The following is a 14284-nucleotide window of genomic DNA, read 5'->3' on the forward strand; positions in this document are numbered from 1 at the left end:
TATAAAACAGTAACTAATAATTTTCATTAACCTAAGTTTTAAATTTTGGAGACCATGAGAAAATACCGTGGAGAAAGAAAAACCAAAGGCTATTTTGAAAGACTGCATAAAGCTCCTTTCAGTTTCTTCTGAACACCACCAACAATGGCCGTGGTCCACGTGAAGAGCACACAACATAAAATTCAAAGAATTACGTCCGGGGGCGCTTGGGTGGCTCAGTCAGTTAAGCATCCGACTTCGGCTCAGGTCATGATCTCGCAGTTTGTGAGTTCGAGCCCCGTGTCGGGCTCTGTGCTGACAGCTTGGAGCCTGGAGCCTGCTTCGGATTCTGTGTCTCCCTCTCTCTCTGCCCCTCCCCTGCTCACGCTCTGTCTCTCTTGCTCTCAAAAATAAATGAAACATTAAAAAAAATTAAACAAAAACCCAAAGAATGACATCCACGCTTCAAAAGGTCCAAAAGCCAAACCAGCCTTAAGTTTAACGTGTCTACTGGTCACAAGTATAATCACTTTATATTTCCTTGTCGTTAGGACTTGCTCTATTGGAAGACCAGTAAGAAGCCAAAAGGTCTTAAATATATTAATTGTTAAAAACACCAAAGAAGAGTTTAAGGAAAGAATATATTTGAACCACATAAACAAAAAAGTATTACATAAGAAAAAAAATGTAACAATTTATGTAAGTACCTAACATTTGAGCATGCTCTTACATCTAAAACAGATAACAAAAAGGTAATGGGTACTATATATGTACATTTCACAAGTGTGCGTTAAAGAATTCTCTAATATAAAACATTTAAATTGTGGAGAATACTTTTCATGATACAGAAGACAACTGTTAAGATAGGCACACCCACAACCCTTACAAAAACATGCTTACCGGAGATAAAATACATCTGAGTACTCACTTCTCAGATGTGAACACTCCGCACTTGTCAGTCATTGGACACCGCTTCTCGCTTTTGCACTGTGAGTGTCAACACTGGTGTGGGTTATGAATTACAATTACTGTTATTTTTCAATGTTTCTGCCAAACTCCCAATAAAATGCACCTATTTAATATGAATACTTGAAACAATATTATTTGTATATAAAGTCACTTCCTTAATGCTTTTTTTTCTTTTTTAAAAAAAGACACTATATTTATTAGAAAATAGTTATGACCACACATAGTGCTTTGGAAAATCTGAAACCCCAAATCAACACGTTCCATCAAGTGTGAGTAGCTCTAAGAAGCCCTAACTGAAAAGAACACAGAATGTAAAAAGCTGATAAATTTAAAGATTATAAAATTGGTTTATTGTGAAAGCAATTCAAGAATACCCAGTTAAAATCTTATCCCAACGCTACCCGATACAACCAGGAAGCACTTAAACACTTTTACGTTAGGAACGAGGACATACAACAAGAAAGGCCACATCAACGCTGTGATCAGAGGAAGGACTCCTAGGTCTCTGTCAGGTCATCAGTACAGAGGGTATAACAAGGTCAAATATGGCGGCCGTCAGGTGCCTCGGCACCAAGGTGTAACCAGGCGAGCTAAAGTCGAGGCGACAAGAACTCCTATTCCTGTTTTGTGGCTGTACTGAAGTGACTGAAACTTTAGGAACAACCACCTTTAATGACAGCGAGTTGCAGGACCAGTCTTTATGGAAGAAAAAGAAATTCATCAAGTCCTCTACCAAGGTCCCACTGAGTCCTCGAGACCCCTGCCATGCCCCTCCCCCCCGCCCCCCGCCCCCGGGCCTAAGCCTACTCTGTGGCTGTTTCAGATGCAGCTTACTGGCAAACTGGGAGTGCCTTCCGAGTAGCTCTGACCTTCAGCACAAGAGAAAAAACAACATGCTGGATCGTCCATTTACTCAATTATGCATCCTAGGTACAATTTCATTATTGCTCTTAAAAAAAAAAAAATCAGTGAATCTGCACAGTGGCCATTTCCCCTCAGGTAAGTCAAGATTTACTCTTTCTGTTGTTTTCTTAATAAAACCCTTAGAACCAGTAATTGCAAATGATCAACCTAAGGATCATTATGTACAGCACAGCGACTGCATGTTTGAGCACTGGAGGTACTTAATCTAAAATGTCTCACTCCTGACTTCTGCTCTCCTCTAAACTGAAGGGTCAAAATACTCTGATTTTGTAATTAAAAAAAAAAAAAAATCTATCTTCCCAAGCATATCTTCCATTAACAGTTTTAGCCAGGAAAATAGATTTCTATGTCTGTCATGAGCCCTTGAAAATAAGGGCTTATTCTAGAAACAACGAAAGACCCTTAATCACAGAGGCGCTAGCTGGTGCCACTATAATTCACAACCAACTATTACCTTCATAGCTTATACTGAAGAGTTGATTCATGCTCATTTTGTTCCTTTAAAAAATACTCTTTGGAAACCATTATGACTCCTGTAGACACATACTCTAGTTATATCTCTTCCTGTAAAAATAAAAGTATAATCAGGATTATCTCTATTTCTTTGCTAAACTCAACTACCGATATACATTTCTTAAATCTGATCACTTTACCAGCTAACTCACAACCTCGACAGAATTCTATGTACTGTCCAGGGTCAGTTCTCAGCATACAGAAGTAGGAGCAAGTCTTTTAAGAACTATCTTGTAGGCAATATTTCCATGTAGTCTTTAATGTGTTTGTTACAAATGAGAACTAAGGTACTAGAATTTACTCCCAAAACTAGGGCGAAGGTAAATTTCCAAAGCTAAAGGAAGGAAAACCACTATGTAAAGCTTACCTCTGTCACGTATATTATGAACCTATTCAGTGATTTCCCATCAAAGCTTAAAATTAGTCCCAGGGATTATCAAGGGGAAAATAAAGCCCTATCTTGTTTTCTTCTTTCAAATTCATCAGACAATACTGTGTGCCAGAGGGCAGACTGTGCTCCTCTCAACACTCTACGTAAAAACAGCCCTTTCTAGAATACTAAACTACCCAAATGTCTGCAGACTGCCCCAACCAGGTTTAAACTACCTCTGAAATATAAACTACTAGTCATGTATTCTAAATGCATACATTCAAAACTACCATTTTAAAATAAATTGGAAAGTAGGGAAACCTTAAAAAAAAAGATACATTCTGCTATCACACTATTACAAAGATTATAAGTGTGTGTGTGTGGGTATATATAGAGAGAGCAGATAATCATGATTTAAATAAGATGTTAAAAAAATCAGGAAATGTAGATTTTTACCAAAGGCACTACAATAGCCGCCCCGAGATACAACTATAAACAGATTCTTCGCTACTATGGTAATTTGTCTAGGTTGGGGGGTGGGGGTGGGGGCAAAAACAAAAACAAAACAAAACAAAAACACAACCCAACCAATCAAAACGGAAACAAACAAACAAGAAGCAAACCCACAATAAACCCACCCAAACCTATACTAGAGTATGTGGCAATAATTAATATATTTCTATGGAAAAAACTCTCTCATGCCTTATAAGCTCCTAAAATAAAATCAAGGTCACTATGTGACTAACGAGAACACTAGGAGGGAAAAAAAAACACTGAAAGTAAAACAGTCTTCAGCCTCGGTTTCAGCTAGCTCATCAAATCTGCGCGAAGTACGTAACATCAGACCCGACATTCCTGGCCTGGCAGACGAGCCAGTTGTGGTTTTCCACTGGCCACACCACACGCAGCTGAAGAAACAACTGCCCGACAGAGTAAATGCTGTGACACGAAGCATCCAAGTTCCAAGTCTGAGTATTCGGTTAGGGTGATGGGCGAGTGTCTAACTGGGCAAAAGGAAAGGCGTCCATCGTCCAAACAGGCTCACTTCCCCCAGCCCCCAAAACGAACAGTAGTTATAGTAGCAAAAGAAACAACAAAAGTCTCGAGTCTTTAGGGCCAACTAGGATAGAGGTCAGCAATATATTAACAGCAGCAACGGACAAGGAAGAGCGAGACAGTGGGTGAGAGAATCTTGCTGGACGTCTGTTCATCGTTCTCTGTATCAGCCACAAGACTGCGACCGGCTATGCCTGGAAATTTCGGGCACATCTCCTCAGATCCTTCACAGGTTTGGAATTCGGTCTACCTGAGGGCTCTATAGCCATGTGAGAAAGCTTTCTTTGTCGAGCTTGGTGGCGGCCAGCACGGACTCCATGTCGTTGAGGATGTCTGAGCTCAGGGCTTCCTGCAGACTAGGCATCAGCTCTTCCCCCTCTATGTTCATCCCGTCCCCCTCCAGCGTCCCGAGGTCCACGTTCGTCCCAGGAATGGCTTCTAGGTAGTCTGGGAAGCGGTTCTGCTGAGAGGGGAGGGTGCTTTGGTTGATAGTGTCGCCTAATTGGGACGGAGAGGAGAGAGTCGGGTTTGAAAAAGCGGACATCAGAGCTGTGCGACGTGAGCCTTCAGACACGCCGGACTCAGCCCCGAACCGATGCCCAGAGTTTATTTCAGGCTGAACAACTCACCGAAGACAAAATAATGCCAAGTTTACTTTTGCTTCAACATGGGTTCAGATACTAAAGCCGCAGCTTGACTGCTTGTTACTATGTACTGAGCACTGAAGGGGGTCACGGGAAAAACCGAAATCCCTTGAAAAACTATCTCCAGTAAGAGAAAGAACATGTACGTCACACACGTGCATCGCTACTGGATGCTCTTCTAGAGAGGAACCACTAAGTGAGATAAATGTAAAAGTGATAAATGTGGAGTGAATTTAGGCACACTTTACGGCAGGTTGAAATTGATGTTTTCCCGGTTTTAAAACAGCGCGGACAGCTTAAGCGCTCTTTGACCAAAACTGGTAAGGTGACTTATTTCAGCACTTAAAATACTGAGTTAGCTGGCAAGGCACTTGAGGACCCTCTCCAATGACTTGTAATCTTAAACCTGGAGACAGACTTCTCTCTGCGATCCTCCTGTTGTATGGGATTCAGTGTTACACCCTGGGGAGCACTAGTGTAAAAGGACTGGATGAAAACTCTATTCCGGCCTTGGAGATTCCCGTTCCTCACGGCAAAACAAGCCTCCCGGAAGCCCGTGAATAAATAACCCTCCCTTGCCTTCCCTCTAAGGGTTCCCTGATTTACCTGGCCAGGAAACCTTTTTTGGAGCATGACCACTTTCGCATTCCTTAGAGCTCCTGGGCACATACCTCCCGGGAAAGCAGCACAGAGCATGGAGGGCACAGGGGTTTGGAGAAGAGCGGAGGGGGAGGGGGAGGGGCAGGGGAAGCGTGCTGGGCATGAGATGGGTCTCAAGCGTGGGCACGGGAAGGGGGGGCCAGAGTCTGAGGGAAGCAAAGAAGGTGGCAGGGCGCACTCTCAGGAGCACTGAAGCCGTGAGCTGCATGAGCGACCCACCAGCAAGGGAACCGGCTGCTGGAGCCGCCGGGGGGCCGCTCCGTCTCTTGGCCAGTGCATGCCCTGCGCTCGCTGCCAACTCCAGGGCCATCGGTGCTCGCCAGTTCCCTGATTACCCTTCTCGGCTCCTGCAAGATGCCCCGCAGCTATTCTGACAGTAAGCAGGTGAGCCCCACAGCCTCGTCTTTCCCCCTGGTTTTTCCAACACCTAAGTTGGAGCAGAACCCTCAGGGAAGGGGCAGGCGCACACCAAGTCGCATTCGATAGAGGGCTAGCGGATCGCAGACAGAAGTCTCTCTCCAAGATTAAGAACACGAGCCATCAGGACGCCAGGGGGCTCAGTCAGTTGAGCGTCCGACTTCAGCTCAGCTCATGATCTCACAGTTCGTGGGTTCGAGACCCGCTTCCGATTCTGTGTCTCCCTCTCTGCCCCTCCTCCCTTGCTCATGCTCTGTGTCTCAAAAATGAATAAATGTTTAAAAAAAAAAAGTTTTTTAAAGGAAGGGAGGGGAGGAAAGGAAAAAAAAAGACAAGAGAAGGAAAGAAATACACTGAGTCATCAGAGAGGGTCCTCAAAGGCCTTGCCAGCTAAACTCAATATGTAAGTGCTAAGATAGGTCACATCACCAGTCGTCATCAGAGCTAAGTCGTCCAGGATATTTGAAAACTGGGAAACAGATTACAAAGTGCCATGGAGAAACAAAGCAGGCTTGACCTGAATCAAGTTTTCAGGATTTTAGCTGGTTTTACTTTTTTAAGGGTATTTACTTATTTTGAGAGAGAGAACACGAGCTACGGAGGGACAGAGAGAGTGGGAGAGAGAATCCCCAGCAGGCTCCATGCTGTTGGCACACAGCCCGATTCGGGGCTTGAACCCGTGAACCACGAAACCACGGCCTGAGCTGAAGTGAGATGTTACCTGAGCCCCGCAGGTGCCCCTTAACCGGTTTTCTTCCGAACTGAACTGCCTTTGCTCACAGCAGCTTGACAGACCTGCCGTGTCTTGCTGACGGATCGCTAAGAATGAAGCACACCCACCTGTGTCCATCTCATCAACACTGTTCAAGAAGTCGTCGGGGGTTCGAGGGACGCTGTAGCTGCTCATGCTCAGTCCGCTGTCTGTACTCTCATCGCGGGAGTGGTAGGTGCCACTACAAAACAGGACAGTTACAGAGCAACACGAGGGTTTCCAATGATTTCCAGGTAAACATGGAACGCCTGCTGAGGACCAACACGGTTCTCCAAGATGACGAGTAACCATCCCTGCAGCGTAAGAAACGAGCCCCTCCTCCTTTGGGATCTTACACAGCCCTGGAGGGAAGGGAGGCAGACCAGTGCATCCTTTTCTTTCAAAGTCTGTTTATTTATTTGAGAGAGAGAGAGAGAGAGAGAGAGAGAGAGAGAGAGAGAAATTTCATGTGTGAGCACAAGTAGGGGAGGGACAGAGAGAATCCCAAGCAGGCTGCACTACCATCAGCACACAGCCTGACATGGGGCTCAAACTCATGAACGGTGACATCATGACCTGAGCCTAAAGCAACAGCTGGATGCTTAACTGAGCCACCCAGGTGCCCCAGACAAGTTAACCCTGACTGAAGCTGGCAGCTTTAAGGAACCCAAACCACTCTGAAGGTCCTGGGTCAGGTGGCAAGAAAAGAAAAGAAGAGGGTGCCTGGTTGGTTCAGTCGGTTGAACATCCGACTTCAGTTCAGGCCATGATCCCACGGTTCGTGGGTTTGAGTCCTGCGTCAGGCTCTGTGCCGAAAGTGCCAAGTCTGCTTGGGATTCTCTCTTCCTCTCTCTCTGCCCCTCCTCTGCTCTCTTTCTCTATCTCAAAATTAAATAAGCATTAAGGAAAAGAAAAGAAAAAAACATACGGCCACAGTTTTCCTAGATGACAGAAATTCTCTGTGTAGGTATGCTCTCTGCAACACCATCTCTGTGTGTGTGGGGGGGGGGGGGGGTGGAGTGGGTGCACACAGTCTGCTTATTTCAAGGTCTCAATCTCCCAGGTGGGACAGCACAGGCATCGAGTCAAAATGCAACTCCAGGTACTGGCGAGACAGGTTGGCACTACACTCAGATCCCCAGCCCGTGCAGAGTTCAAGCGAAGGAAACACCAACCCAAGACAAAGAACCAGAACTCCTTTTGGACTGGGCCAAAACACACGGAGTCACCGCCGACAAGGTGAGAATTTCCTTAACCAAATCTCCTTGCTTCTGTGTAGGGGAAAAAACCCCAAACACCTCAGCTTAAGACAGGAACCCTTATCGTTCCAGCTAAAGGGCTGGAAAACAACTACAGGGCACACACCCTGGGGAAAAACAAAAACATGAATCAAGATTTTAACTTTAGGCTAATGAAGTTAAACACAGTCAGTCTTCATTGCCCACATGAACACACGATCTCCCCTCACTGCCCGCATGAGCACACAGTCTAGCCTAAATATCCTCAGTGCCTGTGTGAGCACACAGTAGGAGATCTCACTGCCTGCTTGAGCACACAGTACGGTAGATCTCCTCACTGGCTGCGTGAACAGAACATCGTCCTGAGCTCGTGGCACTCCCAGCAGCTGGCATGGACAGTAAAATCTGGGACTACTAATTTTTAAAAATCTATGGTAAAGTGGGGTTCCTGATGGTCTCTGACAGGGATGTGAACCGTAACTTTTCTCAACGCCTGGACACTTGGGCAGCTCTTTAGCTCACACAAAAGTACACCAAAAAACCCACCTAAAGCTATAAAAACCAGCTTTCACAGTCACTCGGGGTTGAACACCCAATCTCCCCACATCTCCTCCCTTATTACCTGATGCAGGTGCTCTGTCCTCCCCCCAACCCTGCACCCCCCGAAACTGCTGGATTACTCCGACGCTTCTGCCAGATTCTGGCAAGACGCGAAAGCCTCACAAAGATACAAGAAAGCACAGATGAGCGTCTGAGACCGTCTGTGTAAGATACAGCTGCCTTGGAGCAGGCCTCCCTCAGGATATGCTCGGTTTCCCTTCCACCAAAAGCGCACGCACGCACCACGCACAGGGCACTCGGGGGCAAAGGGCTGACTCACGGGGCCATGCACAACTCTTCCGAGGAGCCCGCACTCCTGGGGCCTGCAGCCCACCACCTCACACATGCTCCCTGGGCACCTGCTCCCACAGGATGGGCCTGAGCCCAGGCCCCGAAGACAGAGAGGGAACAACAAAAACCTACGAATGATGCTTTCTGAGAGGCTCACGACATCAAGGAGGGAGGTGAACAAACACGGTGACGAATCACACACCGGCGTTAAGTGAGCAAAGTGTTTTTAGAGCGAAGAGAGGGGTGTGGAAAAGTCTATGGAGAGGACACGAACCTGACCTCCGAGGGTGTCAGGGCAGAGGGGACACGGGATGCCACACGAGGGACAAGAGTCAGCATGGTGGCAAGGTGGGGTCCCAAGTGTTTGGAGCTAAGATACGTTTGAATTGAACACTAGACAACAGGGAAGCCATCCAGTTTCTGTAAGAGAAATGCTACAGTGAGACGGGCTTTAGAAGCTGGGGTACTTCACCGAGTGGAGAAAGGACTGCCCCCACAACAGCAGCATGGATGATCGGACACCCCGTGACCTTTACCAGGAAAGTCTCCAACTACAGCCCAGCCTTCAGTGAAGTTCTAAGAGAATCTTCACGAACAGCTGCCAGAAGGACATGCCGTCCACCTGCATCCCTACGGTCCAATTGTACCCCGAGGCCAACACAGGTCTCCAAATGGGCCCTGGATTCTACCGATCTGGATTTTCCTTGTGGGGAAAAAACAAAGTTCTGGCTTCAACCTTTCCAAATTAACCTCGTTTAAGTTCACAACTGCAATCTTGTGTAAATACACTCAACTTCTGGCCCAACTTTAAACTGGATGTGTCAAAGGAGCCAATACAAACTTGAAATACATTCTCGATGGCCTTCGAAATCAAGCCTGGGAAGCAGGGCACCAGTGCCAATCTTACCACCAAGCAAACCATGGGATTTCTACGGTACTAAGTATTTTGGTCACATGAGAAAAATTTTGTTTTTCTAAGATCATGAAGTTTTCAGCTTAGCTGGTGCTAACTGGAAGCACGGTACAATAGCTTTCCTAAACCAAAGCATTTTTTAAATGGTTTAAAAAGTGCATTGCTTCGAACTGGTTAAACACACACACACACACACACACACACACACACAAAACCAAAAGTAAAAGTACACAGACAAGACAGCGTTTGTTCCTTATTTTTAAAAACCGAAATTCCATAAATACCTTGCAACCCAGAAGAATGAACTGTAGTCAAGCCTTAGTTGTAAACGGTTTTCCTGGCACTGAGTGTGACCTGCTTTCATACAGGGCACCGACATTTCTGCCGGAAACCCATCTGGGTGAACTCACTGAAAAGGACCTGTGGGCTGCGTGAGTTTGAAGCAGTATCTTTGATAGCTGTGTGTTTTTACAAAAGGCACAACCTTACGTTTCATGTCCTTGAACTTCCTGTAGCGAAAGCGCAGGGCCCACACTCATGTGGGAAACTCCTGCCCAGGATCCTTCAAACGCAGGCCTGAGTACGTTTAGGACCACGTTCATCTGCTTTCGTGGAAGGGCACGCACGTGCCCGCCAACTCTGTGGTGTTAAGTCACCATCAGTCAACAGACAGAAGCCAACACGTGACTGGGAATGTGTCCCCAGGTCCCCACGGGCCATGTCCTCCCACGGGAGCCGGCTCTGAACCTGGAGTTCCACTGTCCTCACCATTTACAGCAATGCTGTTTGGCGTCCCCCCCGACGCTCCTAAAGCTGCTCCCCTTCTCAGTGGCCGGGAACAGCCCTCACCCACCTGTTAAGAAAGGGATCAGAGCTAGTGGTCGTCATTGTCCTCAGCTCCTGAGACATCCCAGGCGAAGGCACTGGGTTCTGAGTCCCACCTTCCTGGTCCAGTGTTGGTAACTGGCTACGAAGAGCTAATTCCTAGAGAAAAAAAACAAACAGAATTAGTCTACTGACAACAGATGTACTGTTCGAATGAAAGGAATAAAACGCACACTAGGGGGCCAAGTACATACAAAGTTCAAGTGTTAAACTGTCTACTTCAAAGCTAACAGTTTTCCTGGTCAGAAAGACCAAGTTCTCACATGCATTTCCAATGACTAAAAATTAAGTTGCATAAATTCAAAGTTGATCTAGTCTTATTATCCCCCAAATGTACACACTTTCCTACCTAACTTCATTTTGTTATTTTTTCTTACTCTGGCAGACACTCCCAAGCCCGCCCTACCGGGCACGACGGCAACTCTGGTCTCCCGAAAAAGAATTCTTCAAGTTTACTTCTACGCGCCAACTGTCCTCTGAGTCTGCACCAGGAATAAAGTCAGAAACACGCCATCGGAGGGTTTCTGAGCAGCAGCTATTGTCTCTCTGCTGGACTTGGGGTTGCACCCGCGCACCCAGACAAGCCCGGCCGAGGCCAAGCACCTCTCTCTGCTGCTCTGTCCTTTCTCCTCTACTCCCCTTGGGTCCCCGCCCTGCCTCTCAAACTCTCCTAAAGCTCAGGTGTGCAGCTTCCTCTCTCTTGGCTTTCTGGTTTGACTTGAAACGTGGCTTTTGACTCCAAAGGACGCCGCCCCCGCAGAGCGCACCCTCCTCCCTCCTCTGCAGTCTGAGCCTGCACCACCTCCCACTGGACCAGGGCTACGCCTGCTGAATACAACAGCCTACGAACGGGGGTTTCTTAACCGGAAGATCATGACAGAATGCAGAGGGTCTGTGAACTTGGGTGAAGAAAAGAAAATGCCACCTTTATTTCTCACCAACTTTCAACTGCAATTTAGCATTTTCTTCAGTTACAAATACAGGCAACTAAACAGCAGTATTTGTTATACCCTCTGACTTTCCATCAATGGAAAACATGTTCATATCATAATGTAGTTGCAAATATCTTAAATTACCACTCATGCTCATCACTACTTCAGTGCTACGTAGTTATAAGACACGCTGTTATGTCTGGTTACTTACACATCAATTACCAAGTGAATGATTCGCTCAACAAGACTGCTCCTCAATCTTCCAGATTCCAATGACCCACACCCACCTCCGTCACCCACTTGTACAGCTGAGACTGTGTGGTTTAAGACCAAACCTACCTCTAAAACCTCGAGTCACGTTTGGGACAGTGATCACTGTGTCACTTCAGTGCACTGGCTCACCCTGGGTCACACCTGTGCACAACGCCTACCTAATCATCTGTCACCAAACTCTTGGATCTCTGAATTGCAGTAAAAGTGACCACCACTGTACTTCAACCCCTAAACCCCTCTGCATCACCCCGGAGCAGGCACGGACAGTCCTCCCTCAGAAATCTCACACACACTCCTCCTGCCTTCTGGGACCACAAGTGCTCTGCCCACCAGCTTCCTGTGTGACCTCCACCCACCTCCCCTCTCCTCCTGTTCCAGTTGAGTGGCTTCCCCTTTTTTTTCCCATTAAAAAAATCCCTCAGGTGTAAGTAACACACGACATTAATCTCCAGTGTGTAACATAAAGACTCAGCATTAGTACACATTGTGAAGTGACCCCCACAATCACCTGAGTAGATACCATCCCTAAACAGCTATGTTTTTTTTTTCTTGTGATGAGGACGTTTAATATTTATTCTTTTAGCAACTTTTAAATATGCGATTATTATCCCGTTAATTATTAACTGTAGTCACCATGACCTATTTTATACCTGGAAGTTTGTACCTTTTGGTCCCCATCCCCCAACGTGTTCTCTTTATCTACAAACTTGGCTTTTGTTTTGGTTTTTAGATTCCACTTCGTAAGGAGACCATGCGGTATTTGTCTCTCTGACTGACTTCTCTCACTTAGCACAACACTTTGCAGGTGCATCCGTGCTGTCACCAATGGCAGGATTCACACACACACACACACACACACACACACACCCCTTCATCCACTCAACTATCAAAGGACACTCAGGTTGCCAAGTGGGGGACAGCTAAATGGACACTTCGACAGATCTCAGGTCTTGGCCACCGTGAGTAATGACGCAGGGATACAAGCCCGAGCTCTGAGCCGATCGTCTGAAATACCCAAGAGGCCCCCTCACAGCAAACTGCCACCGTGAGTCAGTACCACACACGCGCTTCCTTCATTTCCACAAAAGGATTGCTAAGAAATGCCAGAGAAACACACAACTGTCCAGACTAGTCTAAATCGATGGGGTCTCTGGCCTTGAACGGCCACAGTCCCACTCTGTGATGTTCTGTTTTCTCACGTCCCCACCGTCACTGCCCCACACCCGGCACACGCTCTCAAGCCCGACGCAGTCAAGGTCATCCAAACGTCTGTCCCACATCAGTAGGAACGCACAGGCCGTCCAGGCGTCTGGCTTTCTGCCTCCTCCTCTCGCAAAGCTCTCCCCAGTCGCACTCCTCTTCTTAACTCGTCCCCGAGTCTCCCCTGTCCCTGCCGAAGGCCAAGCCACTCTCCCAGCAGCCTCTGGGGACTCGGTGCATCTGACTCCTGTCCATGCTCTCCACCCTCGCCAACCCCTCCCGCTGAGTGACCAGAACTTCAGAACTGCGAGGGTCTGTAGCACGGCCCTGCTGTCCACACCCGCCTTTCGACTAGGGCGTTTTGCTCTCTTCCCTGTTATCTAAGACTCTGTTCCCTTCCCCGGGGAGGGGAGCTCTCTGCCATGATCCCATCTCCATCTTCGGACAGACTGGACAGAGAGAGGTTACATCTGTAACAGTTTGAGCACAGGTATAACATGATCTTAACACTTATCACACAATATTGTAGTTCGTTCCTCCCTCCCTCCCACCTTCCTTCCTTCCTTTCTTTCTCCTCTGTTCCTTGAGGGCACACTGAATGAATGAACGAATGGACGGTTTTGGAGCATAATACCTTAACTTCTGAGGCTCTGAAGAATTTATGCTGCCATTAAAACATGAGGATGTAAATAGGAAGAACTTTGAAAACGACTAGTATTGTAAGCTCTAGATGAAGCTGATGCTTAGAGTTCTGTGAGGGAGGGAGCTGTAGATCTGTCAGAACACGGCAGTACCTTGCAAAGATTGTAAAGAGAGCCTCATTTGCTTTCTACTTCCTATCAAAGAAGGCAGGCACCAGTTTCTGCATAGCAAACACAGGACATGACACTACTCCGACTCGTTACTAAAATAACCAATAAATTGGTTATGATTTTTATGTTAACCAATTTTTATTTTACTTTTGTTTATGAAGTTCCCACTTTTTCGACATCGTTTTATGAAGCTAAAGCTAACTGTCAGGCACAGATTCTCCATGTTTTTGCTACTCTGGATTTTACCACTTTGCCGAATCTCGTCGGCTGAGGTCTCTGACAGCTGAACTGCTGTTGTCAGCGGCCACCACAGACCCGCCGCCAACACTCGCAAAGAAGTTCATCTGGAGATGTGCCTGAAGCCGCCTGAGGGCTACAAGGGACCACGGAGACGCGCTTCTCATCCAATCTGTGCGGGAGCCGTGACAGGGGCCGTGTCGGGTTCATGTGAAGTGAGTCCGAGAGGCTCAGGAGAAAATGCCATTTTACTGCACTGGTGTCGGTGGGGTGGGGGCGTCAGCATTGCCAGCGGCATGAAAACAAACATAACGTGCTAAGGCCAGTGACACATATACACACAGATCACAGAAACCAAAGCAAGGTAGGAATATTCAGCCCAGTTTTGAAACTTCTAGACATAGCAAAAAGAACAGACTTGATTAAATGCCCTACGTAATTTCTGAACAGTTTTACTGAGGATAAATGATGTATAAGTACTTATACACATATTACCCAAAAATGGATAATCTTAACACAGCCTAGTATTTGCTGAAGACAAAACTGCTTTAAGTCAACTTGGTAGCCCCCTCCCCAAGTCATTAATTCTCAATGTTCGTGTTTCCATCTGCTGTTAATAT

At 46.8% G+C, this 14284-nt stretch overlaps 1 protein-coding gene across 7 annotated transcripts in view; it reads right to left on the reverse strand.

Moving 5' to 3' along the window:
* Nucleotides 1-601: 601 nt before the first annotated feature.
* The window catches only part of YAP1 (Yes1 associated transcriptional regulator), a 109421-nt gene continuing 95738 nt past the window's right edge, over nt 602-14284 (reverse strand). For all 7 annotated transcript variants that reach the window (XM_053900578.1, XM_053900579.1, XM_053900582.1 and 4 more), the window contains 3 exons: nt 10179-10309; nt 6373-6485; nt 602-4309 (listed from right to left, as the gene is read on the reverse strand). In XM_053900578.1, the coding sequence (XP_053756553.1) occupies nt 4071-4309; nt 6373-6485; nt 10179-10309 (483 nt within the window). In that variant the 3' untranslated portion in view covers nt 602-4070. The remainder of the gene's footprint in view (nt 4310-6372; nt 6486-10178; nt 10310-14284) is intronic.

Source organism: Panthera pardus, unplaced genomic scaffold (assembly GCF_024362965.1).
Source record: "Panthera pardus isolate Hobbes unplaced genomic scaffold, ASM2436296v1 HiC_scaffold_12, whole genome shotgun sequence".
Lineage (NCBI taxonomy): Eukaryota > Metazoa > Chordata > Mammalia > Carnivora > Felidae > Panthera > Panthera pardus.